The sequence below is a fragment of the Pimephales promelas genome, chromosome 19, assembly GCF_988280905.1.
Source record: "Pimephales promelas chromosome 19, fPimPro1.hap1.1, whole genome shotgun sequence".
In the NCBI taxonomy this organism is placed as follows: domain Eukaryota; kingdom Metazoa; phylum Chordata; class Actinopteri; order Cypriniformes; family Leuciscidae; genus Pimephales; species Pimephales promelas.
The window spans coordinates 13330489-13357077 of NC_142787.1; the positions used below are offsets into that span (position 1 = coordinate 13330489).

The 26589-nt window shown below is 38.5% G+C and overlaps 1 protein-coding gene across 1 annotated transcript; it reads left to right on the forward strand.

The window, feature by feature from the left end:
- Positions 1-34: 34 nt before the first annotated feature.
- On the forward strand, positions 35-26124 carry nup188 (nucleoporin 188). Its single transcript, XM_089123830.1, has 44 exons — positions 35-136; positions 981-1035; positions 1289-1362; positions 1794-1878; positions 2145-2225; positions 2333-2377; positions 2699-2791; positions 2876-2995; positions 3086-3297; positions 3382-3496; positions 4076-4276; positions 4783-4872; positions 4956-5021; positions 5748-5867; positions 6345-6471; positions 6571-6744; positions 6846-6972; positions 7055-7142; positions 7229-7305; positions 7411-7525; positions 8809-8929; positions 9018-9084; positions 9173-9298; positions 9381-9514; positions 9662-9768; positions 10083-10289; positions 10390-10559; positions 11025-11094; positions 11425-11492; positions 11714-11909; positions 12011-12088; positions 12450-12535; positions 14446-14591; positions 15179-15348; positions 16842-17042; positions 19459-19551; positions 19667-19819; positions 21752-21889; positions 23173-23247; positions 24056-24262; positions 24348-24479; positions 24562-24614; positions 24703-24832; positions 25554-26124. Exons 1-44 carry the CDS (start codon positions 111-113, stop codon positions 25731-25733), a joined length of 5199 nt encoding a protein of 1732 aa, XP_088979956.1. The 5' UTR covers positions 35-110; the 3' UTR covers positions 25734-26124.
- The last annotated feature ends 465 nt before the right edge of the window (positions 26125-26589 follow it).

A 26589-nucleotide genomic window follows, 5' to 3' on the forward strand; every position in this document is an offset into this window, starting at 1 on the left:
GGATATATGTTTACATATGTATTTTATGAGTATATATGTATTTTTAGGATTTAATCAAGTCATGTGATCGAGAGGTGCGCGTTAGTGTTAGTCACGTGATTGGGGTGAAGATGGCGGACTCGGAGATGTGTGTCAGGTAAAATGGAAGAAAGAGAAACTAACTAGTGTTGTTCTCAAAGAGATAGAGCGAAATTTGTAGATGGAGAATGTGTCGATATTTAATATGTCATATGTAGCCATAATATGCGTGGGAAATAGGATTTCGACGAGCTATTTATTTGACATTTAACGGCAAACACGAGTCTGTCGCGTGCGTTGGCTGGCAGACGCGCGCTACTGAAATTCAAATGTTAACTTGAACAGTTAAAGGCTTTTATTAAGCCCGGAACTTCTCAAACATTAAATAAAATAAAGATATTCATATTGATTATTTGTGAAAATGTTCCGTTTGTTTTGACTTTGGCGGTAACGTTAGTTTGAAGTGATGAATGAGTTTCATCGTGTATCTTGTGTACGATCCTAAAAGTCTTTTACTGTCTAATCTAAATGTAGGATGTAACCATATATATATATATATATATATATATATATATATATTATATGGGATAAAATGGAATATTGACATTCAATTTTAAGAGCTGTTGTGACGAGTTATAATTCAGTTCTTAAAAAATTGTGATGACAGTTGCACGATTTGTCATGAATATTTAAATTGTTTTGATGGTATTTTTATGTGTGTGTGTGTGTGTGTGTGTGTGTGTGTGTGTGTGTGTGTGTGTGTGTGTGTGTGTGTGAAGTGAACTACCCATACATTTATATACTGTATGCTATGGACCTATAAACATCATAATGACACAATGCTAAAACGTTATATTATCAGTTCTGCAAGAATCTCTGTCGTATTGCAAAGCATAAGCAGAAGAAAAAAAATTCCCTCCATCCAGTTTATTAACAATGGCACATTTAAAAAACTTATTTAGGAGCAGCCGAGAGTTATGGACTATCTTGCTGGGGAGATCTGCACTCCGAGAACCGGTTGGTACACAAACCAATTATTTCTGATGTTGTTCTGTCATTTAATTACACTAATTTCACATATTTGTATTAAAAATATGTGTTTGTTCAATGATATTTAATTATTGATAATTTTGTGAGAAAAAGCTATTAATAGTGCTGTTTTAATCCAAGAAGGTACAGATCTGACCAGATATACTTGTATAATGTATCTTATAGAGTTTTTGTCTCTCCATCATTTGTGAAATGTGATTTTATTTGTATGATCTGACAGGGCCAAATTGAAGCTGAATTGAATCGGAACTGGGAGAGACTTCTGCAGGGTCTGTCCTTCTACAAACCACCCAGGTAACAAAAAATCCTGGAAATAAATAACTTTGACAAAATGAGATTGGCTTGATTCCATGATGTTCTACCTCTTGAAAGTATCAATAGCTATATTTGCATACAATCAAATAATCAGTTTGTAATCAATTGGACCGTAAAGCCTTTGAGTAAATTGATCTGATTGATCTCAATCTGAATGAAATGTCAATCATATTGAAAGGAGTGGTGTAGCCTCGAAACAATCAAATCAACAGGGGGAAAAAGCGTCTTGAATCGAACTTATTTAAATGAAAATAGAATATATCTTGCTCACATGTGTTATTATTTGACATTATATTAAAAAGGTTTTGGATATGTCATTAGAACCAAAATGACAATTATACTTCTGGTCGCTCTGGTGACATTATTGCTCTTCTTACTTTTGATATAAAGTCATGAAATGTTATGTGCAGCACGTCGGCCGCAGACAAGCTGAAAGCAGATAAAAACACAGCACAAGCTCTCAAAGACTTTGGACTCAGGATCAGCAAACTTCTCGTAAGTGTCTGGCAACATTGGCTTTGTTTTAAATGCCTTCTTAGACCACAACATTAAATGCAAAAGTTCTGAGTTAGCAGATTTATTGGTTATAATATGTTATGCATGTTTTTATGCTTTTCAATCCCCAAAATGCTTTCTAGGATGATGTCTTACTAAGTTTTGAAATGGATTGCATTCTCATTATTTGATTCATACATAATGACATGGTAAATCTGGCTGGATTGAGACTTCAGGAATGGATAAATGTGTGTTTATCATGTAAGGGTTTGGATGAACAGCAGAGCGTGCAGATTTTTCAATGTTACCTTCAGGAGGACTACAGAGGCACACGAAACACACTCAAGGTGAGCCCGGCCTCAAATGGCACACACACGTACATCTGATGTGTTCACACGTACAGTACATGGTGAGAGCTTTTGAATAAATTGTAATCCTCTTTTGTTGCCATTAGGCGGTGCTGCAAGATGAGAGACAGAGTCAAGCTCTGCTTCTGAAGGTAGACAAAAATATGTTATATAATATGACCGGATGTGTATATATATATATGTGTGTATATGTATGTATATATATATATATATATATATATACATACATATGTATTATTTTTTTTAATTGTATTTATATGATATTTGTAATTTTTTATAATTGAATTTTTGCCATGAAAATAGCTTTGATTGCTGACATGGCAGTAAATAAAAATAATCTGAATCTGTCAAATCACTTTGTATTTGAGTACTTGTTGAGACAAAATATGGTTGCTTAAAAGCACAAAATGACTATAGAAATATGATGCTGATGTTGTAATTGTGTTACACAGATAGCAGATTACTACTATGAAGAGAGATTGTGTGTTCTGCGCTGCGTTCTCCACCTCCTAACATACTTCCAGGATGAGAGACATCCATACAGGGTAAATAATAGCAGCAGAGATCAGCTGTTGTGTCAGACAGTCAGAAGACCAGATGAATTAAATTCTTCCTCTTTCTCACTTTAGGCAGAGTACTCCAACTGTGTTAGTCAGCTGGAGAAAGATCTGGTGTCCAATTACAGGAAGCAGTTTGAGTTGCTGTCCAAATTAGAAGCTCCAACATGGGAGACGCATGGAAACCTGATGGTGAGAAGAAGATGGGTACTCTGATTATATTTAGAGCAGCATCACAATTAATTACTCGTATAGAATTTGACTCATCTCTTCTCTGTGTAGACGGAGAGGCAGGTGTCCCGCTGGTTTGTGCAGTGTCTAAAGGAGCAGGCCCTTCTGTTGGAGATCTTGTTCCTGTATTATGCATACTTCGAGATGCCGCCCAATGACCTTTCCACATTCACACGGCTGTTTAAGGAGCAAGGCTTTGGACTGCGGCAGACTAATCGACACCTTGTGGACAAGAGCATGGATGCACTGGTTGAACGCATTGGGTCAGTCACCTGCTCCTTTTCCTCTCATACACTCGCAAACAGAGTTTTATAATATATTGACTCACTGTGTCATCCTCCCAACAGGTATTTTAGTTCTTTGATTCTTGTGGAGGGGATGGATATCGACTTCCTGCATAAATGTGCTCTGGAGGACCGAACTGAGCAGCATCAGTTTTATGACCAACAGGATGTTTGCAAGGTAATCCTGACCAGGGACAGTTCAGATACAGCAACTAATTGTGGTTGTTTTTTGATCCAAAGTTTGAGGTCCATTTTCTTTTTAAAGATGTAAAAAAAAGGTTTAATGCTTCTGAAATGTCTCTTATGCTCAGCAAGGCTGCATTTATTTTGTATTAAAAATACAGTAAAAACAGCCATTACACCAAGTCAGTTATGTCACATGATCCTTCAGAAGTCATTCTAATATGCTGAAATGTTTATGTTGAAGTATTTCTTATCACTATCAATTTTAAAAAAAATAATTTTTTCAGGATTCTTTGATGAACACAGTTCAAAAGAACAGCATTTATTTGAAATAGAAATATTTTGTAACATTGTAAATGTATCTCTTTGATCAGTTTAATGTCCTTGCTGAAGAAAAGTAATTAAAGAATCGTACTTACCCCAAACTTTTCAATGTTTATTTATATTAAGAAATTACCTTTTAAAAGTGGATAGTTGTTGCTCTGAAATCTTATTAAATCCACAACCTTGTTTTATCCCAAATCTAGAGATTTGCTTAAAAAATTAGTGATTACTGGCTGTTATGTGTGTGCAGGAGATGGATCAGATGCTGTTGACTTTTGGTGACATCTCTCACCACGGGCCGGTTCTGTTGGCGTGGGTTCTGCTGCAACACACACTGCATCCAGAGGAAGTCAGCTCTGTGATCAGACGTCTAGGTCACACTACGCTTCAGCTAGGAGTCTTCCAGTACCTCACCAACACGCTGCAGGCGCTCGGCAATGCTGGAAATAATGTAAGGACAGCTTTCTATCACTGTTGCAGGAACCCTTGAATAACATTAGACCAGTGGTTCTCAACTTTTGACTTGAAGGTCCTGTGTTTTCCAGTACAATACTGAAAGCCCCCATATAGGCTGAGATATTTCTGGTAATTCTGTAATAATTATGAGAAAGCTGATACTTTTCAAACTTTTATTAACAGAATAAAAAAACTTTTATTAACTTTGGGTGTTGGTATTAAATGATGATATTAAATAATGATTAAATTAACCCGATATTTTTTTTTTTTTTTTTCAGAAGTTTCAAGAACTTCAATAATAACAATAGTTATAGTTAAATTTGGTTGTTTTGTGTTAGCTTGATTTACCATTTTAAGTAGATTAGATTCATTTACATTTAAATGCTAGGAAGCTGTAGAACAACAACTTGAGTAATGGGAGCAAATTGCTTAGCTAAAAAAAACTTTTCTCAGATGGTGACATGGACTTAAACATGCTGCCCACTGTCTCTTTCTTTCTAGTGTACGGCGAGCACTGCACGGATGTGTATTTATGGTCTCCTGTCTTTTGTCATCACCTCGTTTGAAGAAGACACACTCGGCAGCCAACAGGTGCAAAAATACACATTTACAGAGTATTAGTTATTAAATTATATGTTCAACTCATTAATTAATTGTGATTATACTGTCTGTAGCACCTGATCAATGCAGCATGTGAAGTTCTTGTTGCACCGAGTCTGGCTGAGCTTTTCTGGGAGTCGGTGAGCAAAACATTTGATGCACATTAAATACATTTCCACTATTTGTATATTCTCTTTCTTTACTGATGGTGCGTCTAAAATCTATTACTACTTTTGAATTTGAATTGACTTCACGATCATTAAAAGAGGCATGAGGACTGCAGATGTGGCCAATAAACTGCAATAAGCAATAAACTGCAATGTCCATTTGGTAAGACGCCTAGACAGACATAGAGACTGTGCCAAACCACCATGTCCCCCAAGACGTGTATTGACGCATTGACAAATGCTGGAAATAAAGCCAGTTGAAAGTGAAAGTGAATACGCCTTATTCACGGCAGCGCCATCTTTGATTTTTAATGAGAATGAAAGCGAGGCTGTGAGGGATAGACTTGCATCTCTTCAATGGGCTCTATTGTTATTTAATGTGTTTTCGGATTGTTCTGCTCTTGAAACACTGGAAAAATATCTTTCCAAGAAATGTCAGTTGACAAAACGTAAGCTGTGGAAAATTGTAAGTAATCTAGGAGCTTTATTCAGCTTTTTACAGCGGATGCCATTGAAAACACGGTAAGTCTATACCTCACAGCCTCACTTTCATACCTGTCATGGTGCTGCTCTGAATAAGGTCTATTTGTATAGAACGAATACATAGTATTGTAGTATGAATGAAAATCAGATGTACTACACCCACCTTGTTTTTTCTGTCACATGGCCTGAACTTTGACCTCTGGTTGTGCCCTACAGAAGCCGAACATGGGCTTGGGTGTGATTCTGGACAGTGCAGTGGGCGTGTTTCCATATAAGACTGGACCTTTACTACAGCTGCTCACTGCACTGCTGTCTGACAAATCTACAGCTAAGAAGGTACCAACTATTTGTAGAAATTCAAAAAATTCCCTAATTCATCTTTGTATGTATATATAATCTGGCCACTTTCATTTTGTATCACACTGATATAAAAATACAAAGAGAAAAAGTATATTTCTTTCTTTATTATCAACAACATGAAGTGCATTTAACATTACAACTGGGGTTTGTGAAGACACTCCTGATCCCAAAGCTAACAATCATAGAAAAAATAAATAACAATAAATCATTTAAAAATAAAAACCCACTTTCTTTTATTACCTGCATAATCATGTGAGAAAAAAGTAACTAATCTGATTATGAGCATTTTAAAATGGAATATATTTTAATTACAACTGCTTAATATTCAGAATATGATTATGTAATTAAGATTACATATATAATCAGTTACTACTCTCACTTTGTGTGTGTTTATAGATGTACACACATATACATGCTTTAATTTTCTTGGGCGTTTCATGGTCTGTCTCTCAGGTGTACACCTTCTTAGATAAGATGTCATTCTACACTGAAGCCTATAAGGACAAACCCAACGACGTGATCTCCAGAGAGGATGGCACTCTGTGGAGGAGACAGACTCACAAACTCCTGTACCCTCTGGGTCAGTGCTGAGCACAAGAAGTCATGCACAATCTGTCCGTTTCTGATTTCTTTTTACTTGATTGATAGATATGTTTTTTTGTATTATCTTTATGTTCAGGGGTTGGGCAGACCAACCTGCGGATGCCTCAGGGATGTTTCGGACAGGTGTGTGAAGTAAAACCGCTGTCAGTGGGTGAACAGAGCGTCCTTGTGCGCTGGGAATATTCCTACAGCTCATGGACTCTCTTCACATGTGAGATTGAGATGCTGCTGCATGTTGTCTCTACTGCAGGTACACGCCCTCAAATCTTATATTATTTTTTTAACTATATTGTTTTGTTGAAAGTATTGACCTGTTTTCACCTGCTATTGACATCTGTCTGGGGTGAATAGATGTGCTGGCACACTGTGAGAGAGTAAAGCCTATCTTGGATCTGGTTCATAAGATCATCAGCACTGATTGGACGGTTTCTGACTGTCTGCTGCCGCTCACATCACGGATCTACATGCTTCTGCAGAGGTGAAATGCACACATAAACATGAAGACCAAACCAAACAGTACATTAACAATGAAAATAACAGGATGTGTTTGATTCTGACAGGTTGACCTCGGTTATTAACCCTCCAGTAGATGTGATTACTTCTTGCGTCAACTGCCTTATTGCTCTGGCTGCTCGGCAGCCCGGGAAGGTAAAAGTTTACCATTGTATGAAAACTAAGTCTGTGTTATGTAGAGCAAGGAACTGCAGACCAAACAACCACTCTTTCTGATGCAGGTTTGGTCCAGTCTGCATCACACCGGCTTTCTTCCGTTCGCCTCCACTCCTCTGACTAACATGGCACAGACCATGAGGTGATACACAGACGCATGCAGAGCCGCTGAACATGGACAGCATCATATTCACTTGTTGAAGTCAGAGAAACCTGAAGAATAACATGTTTGGGGTTTGTGTTTCAGTGCAGAGGGCATGAAAGCGGGTAATTATGGCAACCTGCTGGTGTTGATAGAACAGCCCAGAGGAGAGTACAGTGTAACCATTGCCTTTTTAAGACTGGTGACCACACTCGTCAAGGTAATGCATTTATCAACAATGTGAAAAAAAAATTAACAAGTATCGGTACACTGTATTGTAGATGCGTCACTGAGTTCATTTACACACAAGCAGCTCATAATCTGGTGTTTTCACCGTCTCGGAGCTGTTTGGTTCACAGTAACTTCATTCACATCTTCTCTGAGTCTGGGTCAGATAATGTAATGTGCATTTATAAACACAACATGCACCACCCATCTTCCCAAATTTGATGCTTATAAACTGGCTTTTGTTAACAAAAGAGAACCTTTAAGGGCTACCTGCGTTTTCCAACTAAATTAAAACTTGATGGTTCAACATTAAAAAATTGACAAATTAAGACAGCCAAAGTTTTTTTTTATATATATATATATATAATAATAATAATAATAATAATAAGCATAATAAAAAAATTGAGTCACTGGTATATAACAAGTTTTGACCTGAAGCATTTTTCCAAATTTTAAAATAGAGCTTGACCGATTTATCGGCAGGCCGATTTTATCGGACGATATTAGGCATTTTTCAAACTATCGGTATCGGCAGTTATAATGGCCGATAAATTAATATTTCAAAAATAAATTAAAAACGGACGAAACATGCTTCAACCATGTCTTGAGTGTTGGAGTTGTATAGTTTGTCCACCAGAGGGCACTCTACAATGTTGGCAACACTCGTGTATAATGCGCAACACATTTCTTTTACACGTGTGTGAAATCCAACGACGCCAAGTGTGCGTTGCAGACTGTCATTCTGTAATGGATTTAGAATCGCTAAATAGTAGGTTTTAGAAGGCAATCAGCAACTGATGATTGAAAATGGTTTGTAGCTTGATGGAAAGAATTTAAAATGGATAAGCAAGCTGACATTGTAATTATAAGGTAGCTTATAAGGCAATGTAGGGACTAATTATTATTTTATTTATCACAACTTTAATATATTTTGATGTTCCCCTGTTCTGTTGTTACAATAGAAACAAGTCTCTTTTTAAAATGCATTATCATATTATTTTAGTTAAAACTCATAAATAACTACAAATAACTAATGTTAGGGAAATCTGTTAATATAAAAAAAAATAATAAAATATCGGCCGATATATCGGAATGTCGGATTTTAAAACCAACAAATATTTGAATCGGTATCAGCCTTCAGAATCCTTTATCGGTCGGGCTCTATTTTAAAACACAATCACGTTTAACAGAAAAATTGCAAAAATATTTTTTTCCCTCAAATAGTGAAGCTCCACTTCCGTGGTGGATGTTAACTTGTGATTTTTGTATTTTCAGGGTCAGTTGGGCAGTACTCAGAGCAGAGGACTCATCCCATGTGTGCTACTGGTTCTGAAGGAAATGCTGCCTACTTATCATAAATGGCGGTACAACACGTACGGCGTGCGAGAGACGATCGGTGAGTAACTCGCACAACATTATTGTTTAAAAATTCTACGTTTATTGGTATTTGCTTTACGGTCTGTCTCTTCACTGTCCTGTCTCAGGATGTTTGATTCTAGAGCTGGTTCATGCTATTCTAAATCTGAGTCAGGAGGGGGCGTCCGAGGGCAGGTAAGAGGATAAGAATGATGTCATTATCAGTTATTTCATTTGGTGGTATTATATGTTCTCACATGTCACATGTTTTCTCACATGTCAGTGCCCCCAGTCTGCAGTCGTTGTGTATCTTTAGTCTGGCCAACACAGAGGCAGGACAGGCTGTGGTCAACATCATGGGTGTGGGAGTGGACACAATCAACATGGTGCTAGCAGCACAGCCCAGCAGGTACACACTGATTCAGCCCTTAGTACAAGCTCAGTCTCTACATCCTCTTTACATGAATCAATGAGTTTGTGTCTGTCTGCAGTGGTGGTTCAGAGGGACCTGGTCAAGTTCTGATCCAGACAGTGAAGTTGGCGTTCTCAGTCACCAACAATGTGATCAGACTCAAACCGCAGTCTGATACGGCCTCACCTTTGGAGCAAGCTCTGACACATCACGGTTAGCACACACACTTCAGTGCATGGTTGATATGAAACATCAGACTCTTGTCAGGGTTTGCTCACAATAATAAATATTTCACCTTATTCCAATATTGCTTTGTTATCAACACCAGATTTTCATGCAACCGCTATGTCTTTCTTATAGGTGGTCATGGCAATAACCTGATTGCGGTGTTGGCAAAGTATATTTACCACAAGCATGACCCAGCACTGCCACGACTTGCTATACAGCTGCTGAAGAGACTTGCCACGGTAATGCTCCTGACTCCTCATTGTGGTCCTCATGCGGAAAACGGCTTCATAAAGGGACTAAATAATGTAACTTTAGGGTTAGAGTTACCTAAAACTTTGAAATAAATCTAAAATAACTTTGTAAATATTAAATGAGAAACGTAATTTACAAAATTGAAACTTCCTAAATGTTGCCTTGGCAACTATATGAAATATGTTTAATCTCATATTTATAGTAATTTAAATTGCTATTTTAATTGTATTATAGTGATCTTAATTTAATAACAATAGAAGTCAGTCACCATGTGTTTGTGCTTTGCGTGTGTTGTGTACAGGTGGCTCCCATGTCTGTGTACGCTTGCCTGGGCAGTGACGCCGCTGCCATCCGGGATGCGTTTTTGACCCGACTGCAGAGCAGAACTGAAGACATGCGTATTAAAGTCACCATACTTGAGTTCCTCACCGTAGCTGTGGAAACGCAACCCGGACTCATTGAGCTCTTCCTCAACCTGGAGGCCAAAGATGGCAGCGATGGGGCAAAGGTCTCATAGGGGATACAATTACTCATAGATTTAGTGTGAGATGCTGAATGAGTCTGAGCAGCGTGTGACTGTCTGGTTTTGTCTCTCTCCGTGTGTGTAGGAGTTTTCTCTGGGAGCGTGGAGTTGTTTGTCGGTGGTGCTGGAGTTGTTGGACTCTAAGCAGCAGGGGAAGTACTGGTGTCCTCCTCTCCTGCAGAGGGCGGCACTGGCCTTCCTCCATGCGCTCTGGCAGGACAGACGGGACAGCGCTCTCTCCGTGCTCAGGACCAAGTGAGTGTCTTGCACATAACACAGTTGGGCAACCTTTTTGACTCTAAGATCTCTTGTTGTACAACTCAATTTTTGAAGTCATCTTCCATAATTATGACAAAGCTGCTTTTTATTTTTTTTATTTTTTTTTATAGAAACTAGGAGTAATGGTATATTTAATTAACCACTATTCATTTTGTGATTTGACAAGTTTCAAAAAACTGTATTTTCTTCAATTAAAAGCAACAGTTACTGAGGGGGGAGGGGGATAGTTTTAATGATTTTCATATTTTTTTTTATTTTTAATGTTTTAATGATTTTTGATTCAGCATTTTTATTTTGAGTTAATTTTTTTCAGTTCATTTTATTTCAACATCATTTTAAGCATGTATGTCCACTTGCATTGGTCAAGGATAGCCAGCATCATTTGGTTTAGTTGGTAAAAATGTCAAATTAAACCAAGCATGTTATCATTTGTTGTTGCAGAGAAAAATTCTGGGAAAACCTCACAACTCCTTTATTTGGAAACTTACCTCCCCCATCCGAGACCACCGAGGTACGTGTTTGCATAAATAGTTAATGGTAATAGCTTGAAGACATTTGACACTCTCATGAGTTTTTTTTTCTTCCTGTGTTAACATTAGTAGTTACAATAAAATACTTCTAAAGCATTTACTAATTAACTAAGAATAACAAAGATGAATAAAATATGATAACAAATTAATTGCTCCTTGTTAGTTATTCATTAACTTACAGTAATTACCCAGTTTTCGTTCAAGCCGATAGTAGTAATAGTTTTATATGAAAACAGTATGGTGTGTCCACATGAATAGTTGAGTTCTTGATAACGAAGTATTTTTTTTTCATTGTGTTTGTTTTTGTGTAGCCATGTGTTCTGGAGTCTTGTGCCTTTGTGATGAAGATAATCGCCCTTGAGATCTACTATGTTGTCAGGTATGATATACAAGCTCATCCAAACAGAATGATCTGTTTCATTCAAAAACAGCCAGCCAAAAAGCTGCTTTAAAATAATAAATAAAACAAGCCTTTAGACTGAACACATCCTGTGTACACTCCTCTGTTTTTTATTTGTATCATGTTTATGTTTGCAAACCTCAATACAGTTGCACACTTTAATGCTTCACATCAGCTGTCCATCTGTCTGTCTCTCTCAGTGGCGTGTTGGATCCATCGCTGAAAGCGGCTCTAGAGAGTTTCAGCAGTAAGCGCCGCTATGAGTTCTGGTCAGACTATGTGCGTGATCTGGTGTTTGTGGCGTGTGATGGAGAAGAGGAGGGTCTGCGCTCTCTGTCTGAGTCTCAGATGCTCATCTCTGCCTGGAGAACGTTTTTAATACTCTCCACCAGTCATGTGAGCAGCTACACTCAACTTCACATGCTTCACTATCTGAGTGCAGTTATACTGCTGGTACTGTGTTTATCATAACCAATCTTGTATGTGTGTGTTTGTAGTCTGAGGTGATGCATCTGAAGGATGACACTGTCAGGCAAAAGCTTTTCATGGACGTTTTGGAAGGTACCAAAGCAGCAGTAAGTTCCCTTATAAATACAAGCTCCCACCTATCTAATTAGGGACTTTAATGTTCTTAAATTAAGACGCTTATAATTATTAAAGATTTAGTCCTGACCTTACTGCTAACTAAGAAAACGTAAGACCTTTTTTTAAATGTATAGCTATGTCACAACTCAGTCCTGGAGGTACGCTGTCCAGCAGTGTTTAGCTTTAACTTGCCTCCACACACCTGCCTTGAAGTTTCTAGTATACCTAGTAAGACCTTAATTGGCTTGTTCAGGTGTTTCATTGGGGTTGGAGTTGAACACTGGAGGTCAGTGGCCCTCCAGCAGCAGGATTGGTCACTCCTGGCATAGTGTGATCATCTCTCTCTTTCAGCTGCTGATGTCTCAGTCTGTGTTCTGTCTGCGTCTGGGCTCCATGATGGTCACACTGCTCCTCATCCTACTCAAACAGTGGAAAAGGTGTGTGTTTTTCTTCATGATTTATGTAGTGTAAATGATTTGCTCAAAGCCTCATGTTTAAATTGAATAGCAACAATTCTGCCAAGTTACTGAATCTTAAATAGATGTTGACGTGTAAATCAGGGCTACTATAGTTAACTAAAACCATTAAAAAAAATTTGTTACTTGAAATAAAATAACATTTAAAAAAAACTTTTATTTCAGCTAGTTGTCAAAGCAACATTTCTTATTTTACTTAACTTAAAACTGAAATAATTATGAATAAAAACTATATAGACATTTAAACAAACAGAACAATGAAAAATATAAATGACAAAAAAAATAGGAGTTTTAACTAATTTGCGGGCATCAGCAAGCCGCTATCAATATGCGGGAGACTCCCAGAACTTCTGGGAGACTTGGGTTGTTTGTATTTTGTCTTGAGCATCAGGTTGTCTTCAGCTTTACGTTCACACGGTTGTTTTTAGTCTTTCTATATTTATTTTATCAATTCATCCTTATAATTCAATTAATTTTAAATAAAATTAAAATGAATTATATATTTGAGATGTTTTTAGTTTATATCTTCACATCTGAACTACATGTTTGTGTAAATTTCTTTTAACACAATTGTTAAAACATAATATGTTGGATATCATTATTTTTTTTTTCTACATTAATCATGGTTGTCAACTTTCCATCAGCAATTATCATTAAAAACAATTGATATTAGTAAAACTCTGTGTGGCCTTTGCACTTTTTATAGTACACTTTTACACATAAATACCCTTGTGGCGAGCAGGACGAGGCCGAGGGAGGTGAGAGAGCGGCGTGAGGCCGGTGGTGTGAGTGATAATGAACGACACCTGTGAGACGCACCGGTCTCGCATCTCTCAGGTCCCTCGGCCTCGTCCTGCTCGCCACAACCCCGATTTAGGGTTTTATTTAGTTATAATAAACAAAAGATCTAATTGGATATATCTGATTAATCGATTAACCGAAAAAATAATCGTCCGATTAATCGATTATCAAAAAATTTGTTAGTTGCAGCCCTAATATCAATGATACTAAAATATCTACCAGACTTGGAGTTTGGAGATATTTACGTAAGTTATATCTTATAGAGAATCCTTCACCTTACACCGCACAAAAAATGAAAGCCTACAAAAGTACAGATAGCTATCTTTTTTTGAAGAGTGGATGGGTTAACAACGCTGTCGTATGGGAGCTGAAAAACAGGAATATCTTCATAGTCAAAGCAAAGGTCCGTTTACTAATGTTTGCAGCAATAAGTTACACAGTGACATGATCGTGTGATGTAGTCTTCATCTGAATATGTACACCCTGCCTGCCGGTGAATGACAGCTTGATAAGTAGTACAAAATAAATACGTATGCCAACTGTATCATATAAGGCTTGTAGGATGTCAAACATTGTAGCCTACCTGCTTATCCACTCCACATAGCATCAGACAAGATCAACGATGTGTATAATCCTGTTAGCAATCTGTTCGGCTGTAATGTAGTATAGTAATAAGTGTACAATAGTTGTGCATGCAAGGTAACTGTGAGTAAGTAATAAGTAGACGCAGTACAACAGTAACGTGTCATTCATTCTCCGTGTATTCATCTTCTCATATCATATATCAAGTCACGTACAGATGAACGCGTTCTCGCCACCTACTGGCGAACTATCTGGCATGTCGCTTACACCTCAAAACACCAAGTTTTGTTTATTAATACTGGCAACGTCCTGGCAAGATCCTAGATTGGTTTACTGGGTTTCGTTGCTAGAGAACGACGTTCTTGCCCGCCAGCCCGTACTTGTGACGTCACGTGCAAAGTATGAATATTATATTTAAAACCTTTTTATTTCAAAGGGCAGTAAAGTCCTGTTTTCCATGATAACTCATGATGTTGTTTTTTTGTCAGTGTGTTGGTGTCTGCTCCAGCTCTACTGACGCCCTTGTCTTTGATGATGGAGAGCGTTCTGCACGCTGAACAACAGCTCATGGACCGAACCAAAGCCAAACTCCTGTCAGCTCTCATCTTAGCTCTACATATACAAGGACTCAACGGTCAGTCTGTATGTTGGTTTGGAAAAACCAAGCTCTGTTCCAAAAACCAAGTCAGATTTTTTATCATATCCACTTCCTTCCACTATAGAAAAAAATGAAGGCAAAATATCCCAGAAACAGTTGTTCCCGATGAGAGAGTCTGCCCATTAGTGGTCCTGAGGTGGAGCCGCAGTATTAAGGTCCTGCCCATAGTCCTGCAAATTCAATCGCAATCACAGCTGTCAACCATGACATTACACCCTGGTTTTATAGCATCAATTAAGTAACTAAAACCAAACTTCTTGGAAAAAATGAACATTTGAACATACATCATTATTATTAGAATTACCTATAATGAGACAAATTATCTTCAGGAAAAAATATTTGAAGAGTAATTGGATTTTTTTTTAGTTTGGATCACGTCCCCTTCAATAAAAATAAATAAATAAAAACTATAATAGTATCTCAATGATGCTAAAATAACACTGAACCAATGCAGTCTAAAAATATAGTGTAGGTAGGCGGCTCACTGGCGTTTGGAACAGTTGCCATCGACTGTGTGCATATTGTTTGTTTTGTTAAAAATTGTTTAACAATAATTGGTTCAGGAGGAGAGATTACCCAGCTTCCCCAGCTGCTGTTGTGCATGTGTGAGATGGTTCAGGACGAAGCCCTGGCGTTGATTGACAGCACACGTCACATGATCCAGAGGGGTGACGTTCAGGAGGACAGCATGGAGACAGACAGCCCGCATTTCCAGAAAGACCAGCGAGACTCAGTGAGTGTGTTAAGAAGTGTTGTGTTTCTATTTATAACCTGCACAAATATGCTGTTGACACTCTATCCCTCAATGCACTTCACTTGACCTGATATCAGCAACAGTTTTAACATTTTTTCTGAGACAAGAAATCCGATTAAAAACACAAAGTAGCAGATACCTGAATGCTTCCTGCTAAATTTAAATTAATTTAAATACTATCATTTTAATTAATTATATTTGCTTTATTTTATTTCATTATGGTAAAATTATGTGACAATAATGTAGTATACTACTCAAGTGATTTGAATATAATGTGCTGTTCACATAGTGTTTTATAGGCAGTGTATATAATATTGTGCAGTATGATAGTATACACTAGTGTTGTCAAAAAACTCGGTACTTCGGTACCAAGTCGGTACTAAAAAAAAAAATGTTACGGTACCAGCTTTTCTAGGTACCGAATACCAGGTTAATCCAGTTCTGTTCTAGACGCGATGTCTGAAACGTGCACAGTTGCGTCCTCTTTATAACGCTGATATGGCTCTCTCTCTGAATCCACTTGTTGAAACGAAAGGAGGAAAGAGCCACATATGGAAATATTTTGGATTAGGCTAACGTCACGTTGCCATAAGATGCCGATTACATGCAAATTTGCAATTTCAAATATAGGCGTGATTCAAGCGCGCTCATAATAAAAACTCGTTGGCGTTGCGTAGCAACGACAGACGCCGCGTGAGAGCAAGAGCTTTGGAAAGAATAAGCACGCGCAAAAATATCATTAAAAAACACGTGCGACATGTGAACGGCCTCTAAAGTGCTTTCGGGGTAGTTTTACGAGTACATGAGCACAGTAGTATCCACCCGACACCAGAGTACTACTGGTATTAGTATCGATGCATCCCTATTTATGTCATTTAATGTCAGTGCCAGTTCTAGGCGTATTCTTGCCTTTATAACTCAGCAGGTTTAAAAAGCCTTTTTAAAATTAAATATGAATGCAGTTTTAGATTAAATAAAAGGACAGTCAAGTCAAATAAAACATGTTTTATGGTAATGCTACAAAGATACCATTCATCAACATTACTTAGTTATCAACACATTGAGTGAACAATATATTTTTACAACATTAATTAATGTTTGAAAATGTTATTTATTACAAACACCTGATTGTTCATGTTTGTTCACTTAATTCATTGTGCATTAAATAAATAATGGATTAAAACTTTACAAACAAAAATGTGTTGGTGTATACTATTGTTTATTTTAGGTCATTTTATCTAATCTTTTTCTAAAGTGTTTATAATACAAATGTACAGTTTCCATACTTATAACCGTGATAAACACTTAAATATATGTAAATTTAAACTAAGCTTTGGTACCGAAATTGGTACCGAGAACCGTGAATTTTAACTGGTATTGGTACCGAATACTGAAATTTTGGTACCGTGACAACACTACACCGTATGCAGGTATTCTATTCAGAGCATAACCGGTGTCTCTCTCTGTCTCAGGTGTGTGTGTTAGCTCTTCATCTCTCTAAAGAGTTGTGTCGTGCCGATGAGGATGGTGAGCAGTGGCTGCAGGTGGTCCGGAAGCTGCCAGTTCTGCCGTCGGTTCTGAGCGCTCTAGAACTGAGTCTGCGCTCCAAACAGAACCTTTACTTCACCGAGGCAGCGCTTCATCTGCTGCTCACACTCGCGAGAACACCGCAGGTACAAATCTGACAGTTCAGCCGCTTTACAAACCACAGACCGATGCTTTTATCCTTCATTAATCAGGGATGTGATTTTTCCGGATTAATCCGGAATTCCGGATTTTCCGACCTGAAAATGTGACCTACGTGAATCATGCAGATCTGTAAAAAAAAAAAAAGGGGGGGGGGGGGGGGGTGTAGGGTGTCGGCAGCCGGCAGCCGGAGTGAAAAGGAGAGAATATGAGGACATAACCCATAACTGGCTGACGTGCGTACAGAAAGTTCCTTTCAAAGTATCAACAAGGACGTATTTGCGTTCAGCCAGAGAATGTCTTGGTTCAGCTTCTTGGTTCAGCTTCTTCACCTGCTCAATTTCGTATCTCAGTCGCTCTCGCGCTGGTATCTTTGTCAGTTGACAAGAACATCACAGTTAGGTCACCAGGGCTGGGCGATATATCGATATATTTCAAATTTGCGCTATGATCCTTGCTCCAAGCAAGCTGCAGACTGCAGCTATATCGTGCATTCTGTCAGTTGCAGTCCTCCTGACACCTCCGTCTCAACAGCATTAGTGTACAACGCGACAAATACTCGCAGAGGAACGGCTACATCAGTTCAGCGAGTTCACAAAAGTTAATTTGCATCTGCTTTAAAGCCTTGCCGGTTAAACATGTCATTCACTGCTAATGCGCTGTTCTGAGCGCGAACACCCGACGTGCTCATGCACTAAAAGCTTGTCTAACAGCGCCTGGTTGCTGGACTAAGTTATCTTTCGAGTAGTATTATTTCGCTAATACTCTCAAATATACACAAGGTTTACATAAGAACATTTGGTTATGTCCAGGGGTTAAAGTGGTCCGGAACTGCGTTCCGGCACCTCAGATAAATTAATAAATAAATAGATTAATTAATCTCAACGAATCTTGCTTCTCCCGATATGGACCAACTTCCCTTCCTCCCCGCTGAACACGAGCGATAAACACAAAGTATAAACTATATAAAGTATAAACTGTATAAAGTATAACAGCATAAAGTAAACTATATAAAGTAGCTATAAACGCCTCGTCCGTTTGGAGAGGTGCGCGCGGAGCCCCGCGCTCGTGCGGACGCGTCTAGTTATACACAAGGCTTTACAAATGCTTGAAATGCACTTGCGGTGGTTGAGCGCGGTAAAGTTAGTTTTAGGTCCGAAATATTTCGCCTGACATTTGTTTTCCCTATAGCCGCTGTTTGGGTCTTACAAAGAGATCAATAGCAGGATTAGTTTTAACAAACCATTGTATATCGACATTAATATTCGTTCATTAATATTCAAAAATCACCTGCGTGCATTTAATGCTGCATAGAATCCTGAGAATGCATGAAATTCATGAAACATATAATTATCAATTATTTACTTCACTGACAGATGAAAATGAAAGACTATCAGTCAAAGTTCAGGGGGTTTAGGAGTTTAGGAGGGGAAGAAATAGGGCAGGATAAGGAGACTGAGAAAAATAAAGATGTAGATGAGAAGAGAGCAGGCTATTGACAAAATAATCGAATGCCCACTGACATGGTTTTAAAGCTATTTATTATCCTTTTTTTGGCCTTCAAAAGTCTTAAATGGCACATAATTTGGTCAGAGAAATCAAAATTTTCTCGGGGGAGGCCAACTGAAAGCAAACCGAGAAAATTGAGAGAAATCTGCTTGTCAAATGCTCCGTGTATATTAGACGTGTCGCGTACAGGTCTTAAAGTGACAGTAGCCCTAATAATAAAAATGAAGCCGCTTGTTCTTAAAGGGATAGTTGACCCCAAAATAAAAATTCTGTCATTATTTATTCACTGTAATGTTGTTGTTCCAAACCTGTATTAATTTATTTCTTGTGCTGAACAAAAAAGAAGATGTGGGTAACCAGACAGTTGCTGGTCCCCATTGACTTCCATAGGGAAAAATTTAGTATGGAAATCACTGGGGTACATCAACTGTTTTTTTACCCACATTCTTCCAAATAACTTAAACAGAAGAAAGAAACTTATTCAGGTTTAAAACAACTTGAGTAGTTGGCTCGGTATATTTTCCTGCTTTTTTGTCCTTAGCCAATCACATGCCTGATTAATGAGTGATGCCTGACTCACTGATGAAGCTTGCTTTTGAATCAGTGGTTCTCAACCAGGGAGTCTTCAAAATAAGCATTAAAATAAACTAAAACTAAATAAGATCTTTCTTATTTTAATTCATTACATTTTATTACATGAAACTTTGGGAAGGTTATAACTGTGAGATGGGTGACATCAATTTGAGATCATAAACAAATTAAATGTGTATTTTACTCTAAAATGACACAATAGGACTTTTGGGAACCTGATATACCTGATTAGCTAAAATGATTCTGACTTCTCAGTGCTGTTGTGCATGAAGTGTTTGTGATGATGTTCCTCCTGATCTGTAGGGGGCGGCAGCAGTGGCAGGTGCCGGAGTGATCCAGAGCATCTGTCTTCCTCTCCTCAGTGTGTATGAGGGTCCAGCTAATGGAGCCTCTCAGGTACTGACTTAAACTAAGACTTCAGCTTGATTGTTCTAAAGAGGGTTAGAGGTTGTCTTAAAGCCCTGCTCTCGTTTTCTCTCTCTCTCTCTCTCTCTCTCTCTCTCTCTCTCAGGCGTTTGTGCGTAAGTCTCAGGACGCTCCCAGCTGGCCTGGTGTGTACAGATTGTGTTTGTCTCTGATGGAAAGTCTGCTGAAAACTCTCCGTTACAACTTCATTAATGAGGCGCTCGACTTTGTGGGTGTGCACCAAGAGCGCATCCTTCAGGTTTGTGAGACATCTATCTATCTATCGTTTCATCTATTGCTCTCTGTTGTACTATCATCTATCATTCTATCTATTTTACATTATATATATATATATATATATATATATACACTCACCGGCCACTTTATTAGGTACACCTGTCCAACTGCTCGTTAACACTTAATTTCTAAGCAGCCAATCACATGGCGGCAACTCAGTGCATTTAGGCATGTAGACATGGTCAAGACAATCTCCTGCAGTTCAAACCGAGCATCAGTATGGGGAAGAAAGGTGATTTGAGTAACTTTGAACGTGGCATGATTGTTGGTGGCAGAAGGGCTGGTCTGAGTATTTCAGAAACTGCTAATCTACTGGGATTTTCACGCACAACCATCTCTAGGGTTTACAGAGAATGGTCCGAAAAAGAAAAAAACATCCAGTGAGCGGCAGTTCCGTGGGCGGAAATGCCTTGTTGATGCCAGAGGTCAGAGGAGAATGGCCAGACTGGTTCGAGCTGATAGAAGGTCAACAGTGACTCAAATAACCACCCGTTACAACCAAGGTGGGCAGAAGAGCATCTCTGAACGCACAGTACGTCGAACTTTGAGGCAGATGGGCTACAGCAGCAGAAGACCACACCGGGTGCCACTCCTTTCAGCTAAGAACAGGAAACTGAGGCTACAATTTGCACAAGCTCATCGAAATTGGACAATAGAAGATTGGAAAAACGTTGCCTGGTCTGATGAGTCTCGATTTCTGCTGCGACATTCGGATGGTAGGGTCAGAATTTGGCGTCTACAACATGAAAGCATGGATCCATCCTGCCTTGTATCAACGGTTCAGGCTGGTGGTGGTGGTGTCATGGTGTGGGGAATATTTTCTTGGCACTCTTTGGGCCCCTTGGTACCAATTGAGCATCGTTGCAACGCCACAGCCTACCTGAGTATTGTTGCTGACCATGTCCATCCCTTTATGACCACAATGTACCCAACTTCTGATGGCTACTTTCAGCAGGATAATGCGCCATGTCATAAAGCTGGAATCATCTCAGACTGGTTTCTTGAACATGACAATGAGTTCGCTGTACTCAAATGGCCTCCACAGTCACCAGATCTCAATCCAATAGAGCATCTTTGGGATGTGGTGGAACGGGAGATTCGCATCATGGATGTGCAGCCGACAAATCTGTGGCAACTGTGTGATGCCATCATGTCAATATGGACCAAACTCCCTGAGGAATGCTTCCAGCACCTTGTTGAATCTATGCCACGAAGAATTGAGGCAGTTCTGAAGGCAAAAGGGGGTCCAACCCGTTACTAGCATGGGGTACCTAATAAAGTGGCCGGTGAGTGTATATATATATTACTTGTTCAAACTCCCATTCTGTCAATGCTTCTTAATATCTCTTTATCCATTCTATATCTATTGCTCTGTATCTTTCTATAGATCTATATGTCTATCGTTCTATAAATTTCTCTATCATTCTATCTACCGTTCTTTTGGTCATTCTTTCTATCCATCTTATCGTTTTTGTTTTATTTATTTTTAAATCATTTTTTATCTATTTATATCAGTTTTTTTAATCTATTTTTTATCTATTGAATCTATTGTTCTATAAGTTGTTGTGAAGTCTATTTTCATCTATTGTTCTATTACTCAATCTACAAATGTAATAATAATTAAAAAATAACATTTTATTTCCCATCTACAGGATAGGTACTGTACTGTCTTACAAATATGATAATTAGTATTGTCTAGACCCCCCCACCCCCCCATTATTTTCTTACCGATTATGATTTAGTAATACAACAATGCAACCGTGATGTGTAAAATATTTTTTCAATTCAAATAAAAAAAATGTTCTGCCCTATTCTGTCGTGACAACATGACTGCTCATTGAAAGTGTTGATTAATAAGAATGATGTGATTTGAGTTGTTCTCCTGTTGTTGTAGTGTCTGAATGCGGTGAGGACGGTTCAGTCTCTGGCGTGTCTGGATGAGGCCGATCACACGGTGGGCTTCTTGCTCCAGCTCTCCAACTTCTGCAAGGAGTGGCAGTTCCACCTGCCGCAGCTGCTGAGAGACGTGCAGGTACACAGTCCATCACTACTCTTTCACTACAGCTGGGGGTGTGTGAGTCCATGAAAACATATTTATTCATTCAGTCCAGTGTAACATTAAAATAAACATGGTGCTACACAATCAAAATAAAACTGAAATCGAGATGTTATCAAATCACAATTATCAAATCAAAGGCTTCAATTTTAATTTAAGTATAGAGTCTGTTGCCCTGCATGTGCCAGAGTGAAGAGTGAAGGGGGTCACACAACGCATGAGAAGCACCACGCAGCATCATGTCTTTAAAATTCGAACACATTATGCTCTATGTGTGTACACACTGGTGGCGTCTGTCCACGGCGCCCAGCTACGGCTCAGGACCTTGTTCAAAACCCTGCCGCGCCACAGAGCACCATTTGCATAGTTTTATATTAAATTTACATTTATTTGTCTCAAATCGTCATTAATGTACATGGCTTCACCCTGTGCTGTTTTCACTCGGGCTAGCTAAACGTTAGCTAAATAAATACTATTGTATTATGTGACATAGTTGCCTAGACAAGGGATAACATTACAACAAAATAACAGACTTAACATAATAGACACTTTTACTTGATTAACGTTCAAACATCAGCTATTATTCAATCAGCATTAAAAAAAAAGTTAAAACTCGCACATCGTGCAGCTCTCTACCAGGAGTTGATTCAAAATTGAGCTCGCGTGATTAGAATGTGTGCGCCCGGTGTGCGACACGCGCTTCTCGTCCGGTGTGCGACCCCCTTGACACTATTCATTTACACGCTTTCAATGTAAAATAGTGTTTAACATGCATTTAGGCATTTTATTTACATTTGCATAATTTCTAACGTTTTTGTGGACAAAAAGTTTACAGCTCGAAGATTTCATGTTACAAGTTCAAGAATTCACTTTTTTAAGTGAATGAATTTAATAATAATATGAACTGTAACTTGTCATGTTATTTAGTTCCTATGAAAGTGTGAACACCCTAAAAAGTAACTACTAAGAACAAAGACTACACTGCCACTGGAAATCGCTAAAAACACTATATTTTTTGGCCAGCCCATACAGCCCCATACTGTACATATAATAGAAAAAAACAATCAATTGAACACTGATTTTGTCGGTTTATTTGTAAACATTAGACATCAGAGAATTGTACAATTGTGTTTTTAAATTATTGAAATATTAACTGAAATAAATACTTAACTACCCCCCTGAGGTTTTATGTCCCAGGGCCTTGTTTGTGATCCCCTGGTCTACATGACAATAATGATTCATGTGTGCGTGTGTTTCAGGTGAATCTGTGCTATCTGTGTCAGACGTGTACGTACCTCCTTCACAGCAAGAAGATGCTGCACCATTACCTGCAGGTATGAGACAGGAAGAAGCGAAACACGGATGATCTTTTAGGCTATGTCTGCATTAATAATCCGGATAGATTTGAAGGTTTAGTTGTCGTTTCAAAATGCTCTCCATCGACATTAGCTTTTTGCTAATGCTAAATTCACCTTACTGCGCATGCATAACCCTCATAAAAGCTCACTGAGGTGATACAGACGGAACAAGATTTTATCAAGTCATCACGCAATTTTCCTGGCAGGATCATTTTATTTAGCAAACTATCTCCCCATCCACTGAGCGTCCCTTTCGTGAGTACATTTTCAGTCATCTTTGGAGGACTGTGACCTGAAGAGTGTACAAAGGACATATTTTAGCAACGGTGCGAAAGTGAATTGCACATAACTGGCACAATACAGTATAAACATGAATTTCAATAGGTTCAACATGCGTCCCATGACTAAACTGGTCATCGTTTTCAAATAATTCCAGTTTCACAGTTCAAACTACAATGCGAAAACAGAGGTTTCTAATGCATCTACTTTGGAGCGCGTTTTCAAAAAGCTTAGCTCGTCTCGGTGTGAACGGAAGGCTTAAACTGAGAGAAAAGTATGTGTTTTTAAACAAACACATATCAGACAAGTGTAGACAAGGCCTTAGTGTCTGTGCTGGACAATAACTTTGTTTTGTTTCTAGAATATTCTCTGTTACTCTCTGTCCTATTATCACTGTGAAGCTGCTTTGAAACGATCTATATTGTTAAAAGCGCTATATAAATCAAGGTGACTTGACTCTGTCTGCGCTGAATGTGATCGCTTTAATATGTGTGTGTTTGGCCAGGTTAAGAATGGGGAGGGGCTTCCTCAGGGGCCACACCCCCAGCGTGCCGCTCAGCCCGCCTCTAAAGAGCAGGTGGAGGGCGAGAGAGAAGAGGCGGAGTCTAAAGCCCTGCAGGCGGTGCAGTGCAGCCTGTTAAAAATCCTCAGTAAAACACTGGCCACGTTACAGCACTTCACGCCCGACTGCTGTCAGATATTACTGGACCAGGTACACACACACACACACACACACACATTCATAATCATGCAGAAATATTCATTCATATTCATGTTTTATTGTGTGTGTGTTTTAGTCTATGGACCTTGCGGAGTACAGGACTCTGTTTGTGTTGAGTTTCACCACTCCTGCGTTTGACTCCGATGTGGCGCCGTCGTTTGGCACTCTGATGGCCACTATTAATGTGGCGCTGAGCATGCTGGGAGAGGTAGTGCTGCACTTTTCCCCTTTTCGTCTCTTGTAGATCGTCATGGTATTTAAATTGGTGATTTGAATTGTTTTCTGTTTAGATTGAGAAGAAGAAAGAGCCGGTTGTCTCCTCTGAGGACACGCAAGCACTAAAGTGAGCAGGAAACGCCTGTGATGCTGTCTGTGTGCGTATGGTTCTTCAGTCGGACCGTATCTCATCATCTCTCGGCCTCTGCTTCCAGGTCTTTGCTGATGTTCTCCATGGAGAACTGCTTCTACGTGTTGATCTCTCAGGCTGTCCGTTGTCTGAAGGATCCTTCAGTTTTGCCCCGAGACAAACAGAGACTTAAACAGGAGCTCAGCTCAGAGCTGGTGAGTTATTCACCACAATTACTTAATAAAAAAATATTACATTTTCGTTTTGTGACATTTTCAATTAATTATCTTTTTTTCCCTACATATACCCTTTTATTTATTTGTTATTTAAATAAAAGTAAAATTAATTTGACATCAAAATCTAATTTTCTAACAATAAAGATTTTTTTTGTTTTGTGACATTTCCAATGAATCAACCCCCCCATGCCTTTATTTATCTGCTTTATTATGTATTTATTTAAATTTGTGGGTTATTGTTATTACTGTAAAACCATAATTATCCTGTTTGTATTGTTTTCCCCTTATTTTCCATCAAGTTATGATCAGCATTAATTAAAGGCCAATACATTTTCACTAAAAGTGTCACAGTGTAAAATAGTCCTCAAAAATACAGTAGGTCTTCAGTCTTTACTTGAAAAAACAAAAAGCAAAATGTTCTTTTTATTTATTTATTTTTTTTTTTTTACAATCTACTAATCACTTGCTGTGAAAAATAATCTTAAATTAACACAGTATTTTCCCCAAAATATATACATTAGATTTTTATATATACCGGTTTTTATATATATATATATATATATATAGCCTATTAAAAAAGAATAAATGAATCCTGGCTGAATGTGAACAATGCTTTTCTACAGTGTTTTTGACCTATTTGCTGAAGATATTTGACCTCTCTGTTCAGTCCATTCCATCTGGTCTCTTCTGTTTCTTTCAGAGTACACTATTGTCCACATTATTCCGGTTTTTCCGCCGAGGTTCCCCTTCCTCCCCAGCGAGCGGGCTGCTTCCCTCACCACAAACCAAACCACCCGCACCAGGATCCAAGGGCACGCCGGAGGGCCAGGAGCCCTTCATCCAGCTGGTCCAAGCCTTCGTCCGGCACGTCCAGCGCTGATGCGCGTGGCGCCGCAAACCTTCTGCTCTGAGAAGAGGGCAGTACTTGAAAAAGCTGATTCAGAGATCTGAATCACAGTGTAAGGGAAACTCGACAACAATGAATCAGTTTCAGGGTTTCAGGCTTCATCGTCCTTCTGGTGCCAAAGTTCATTGCGTGACCTGGACTGCACACACAGGGCCTTTTCTGTTTAAAACTGTTACCGTTTCTTGGGCTTCACACTTGGGCTTGACGGCAACTTTGAAAACTCTCAAAATACATTTAAATGTTTTTGGTAGTTACATGTACAGTATATCATTTTGTCATAGCCATTTGTATTAAATCTTTTTATTTCCCAGTTGTCATATACTTGTCTTATAACCATAATAAACTATAATAAAGTAAAGATGAATATGTTCTGGCTTTTTGAATGGGCACTAAATTCTTGTGCTGGATAATAAGGGAATATTGGTATATATATATATATATATATATATATATATATATATATATATAGTAAGGCTATCTAGCTATCTATCTAATCACAACGTCTGTCTGTGTCTGTTCGAATCGAATATCTCTCGAACCGTTAGTCCGATGTCCTGCTGCATTTTATTCTGGTGCGCTTAATGTAATCGTTTTCTCAGAGTTTAGGCTCCTGTGTAATAGTAGCCTAGGCTATTCAGAAACTCAAACATACCAGACCAACAAAAACTGATTTTGTACAAGCATTGCGCTAGTAATATGTAGTAAAATTTTATGCATTAAAAAAATGCACGAGTATATTATAGATTATAACTTCTGATATCTAATAGTGTGGGTTGATTTTCAAATCAAATCATTTTATTCAAATCATTATATTTTTTCTAATGTATAT

Coding starts and splice junctions, on each gene's coding strand:
- nup188 (XM_089123830.1), top strand. CDS start 111: ATGGCGGACTCGGAGATGTGTGTCAG. Junction 137..980: donor GACTCGGAGATGTGTGTCAG/GTAAAATGGAAG, acceptor AAACTTATTTAG/GAGCAGCCGAGAGTTATGGA. Junction 4,277..4,782: donor TCGGCAATGCTGGAAATAAT/GTAAGGACAGCT, acceptor CTTTCTTTCTAG/TGTACGGCGAGCACTGCACG.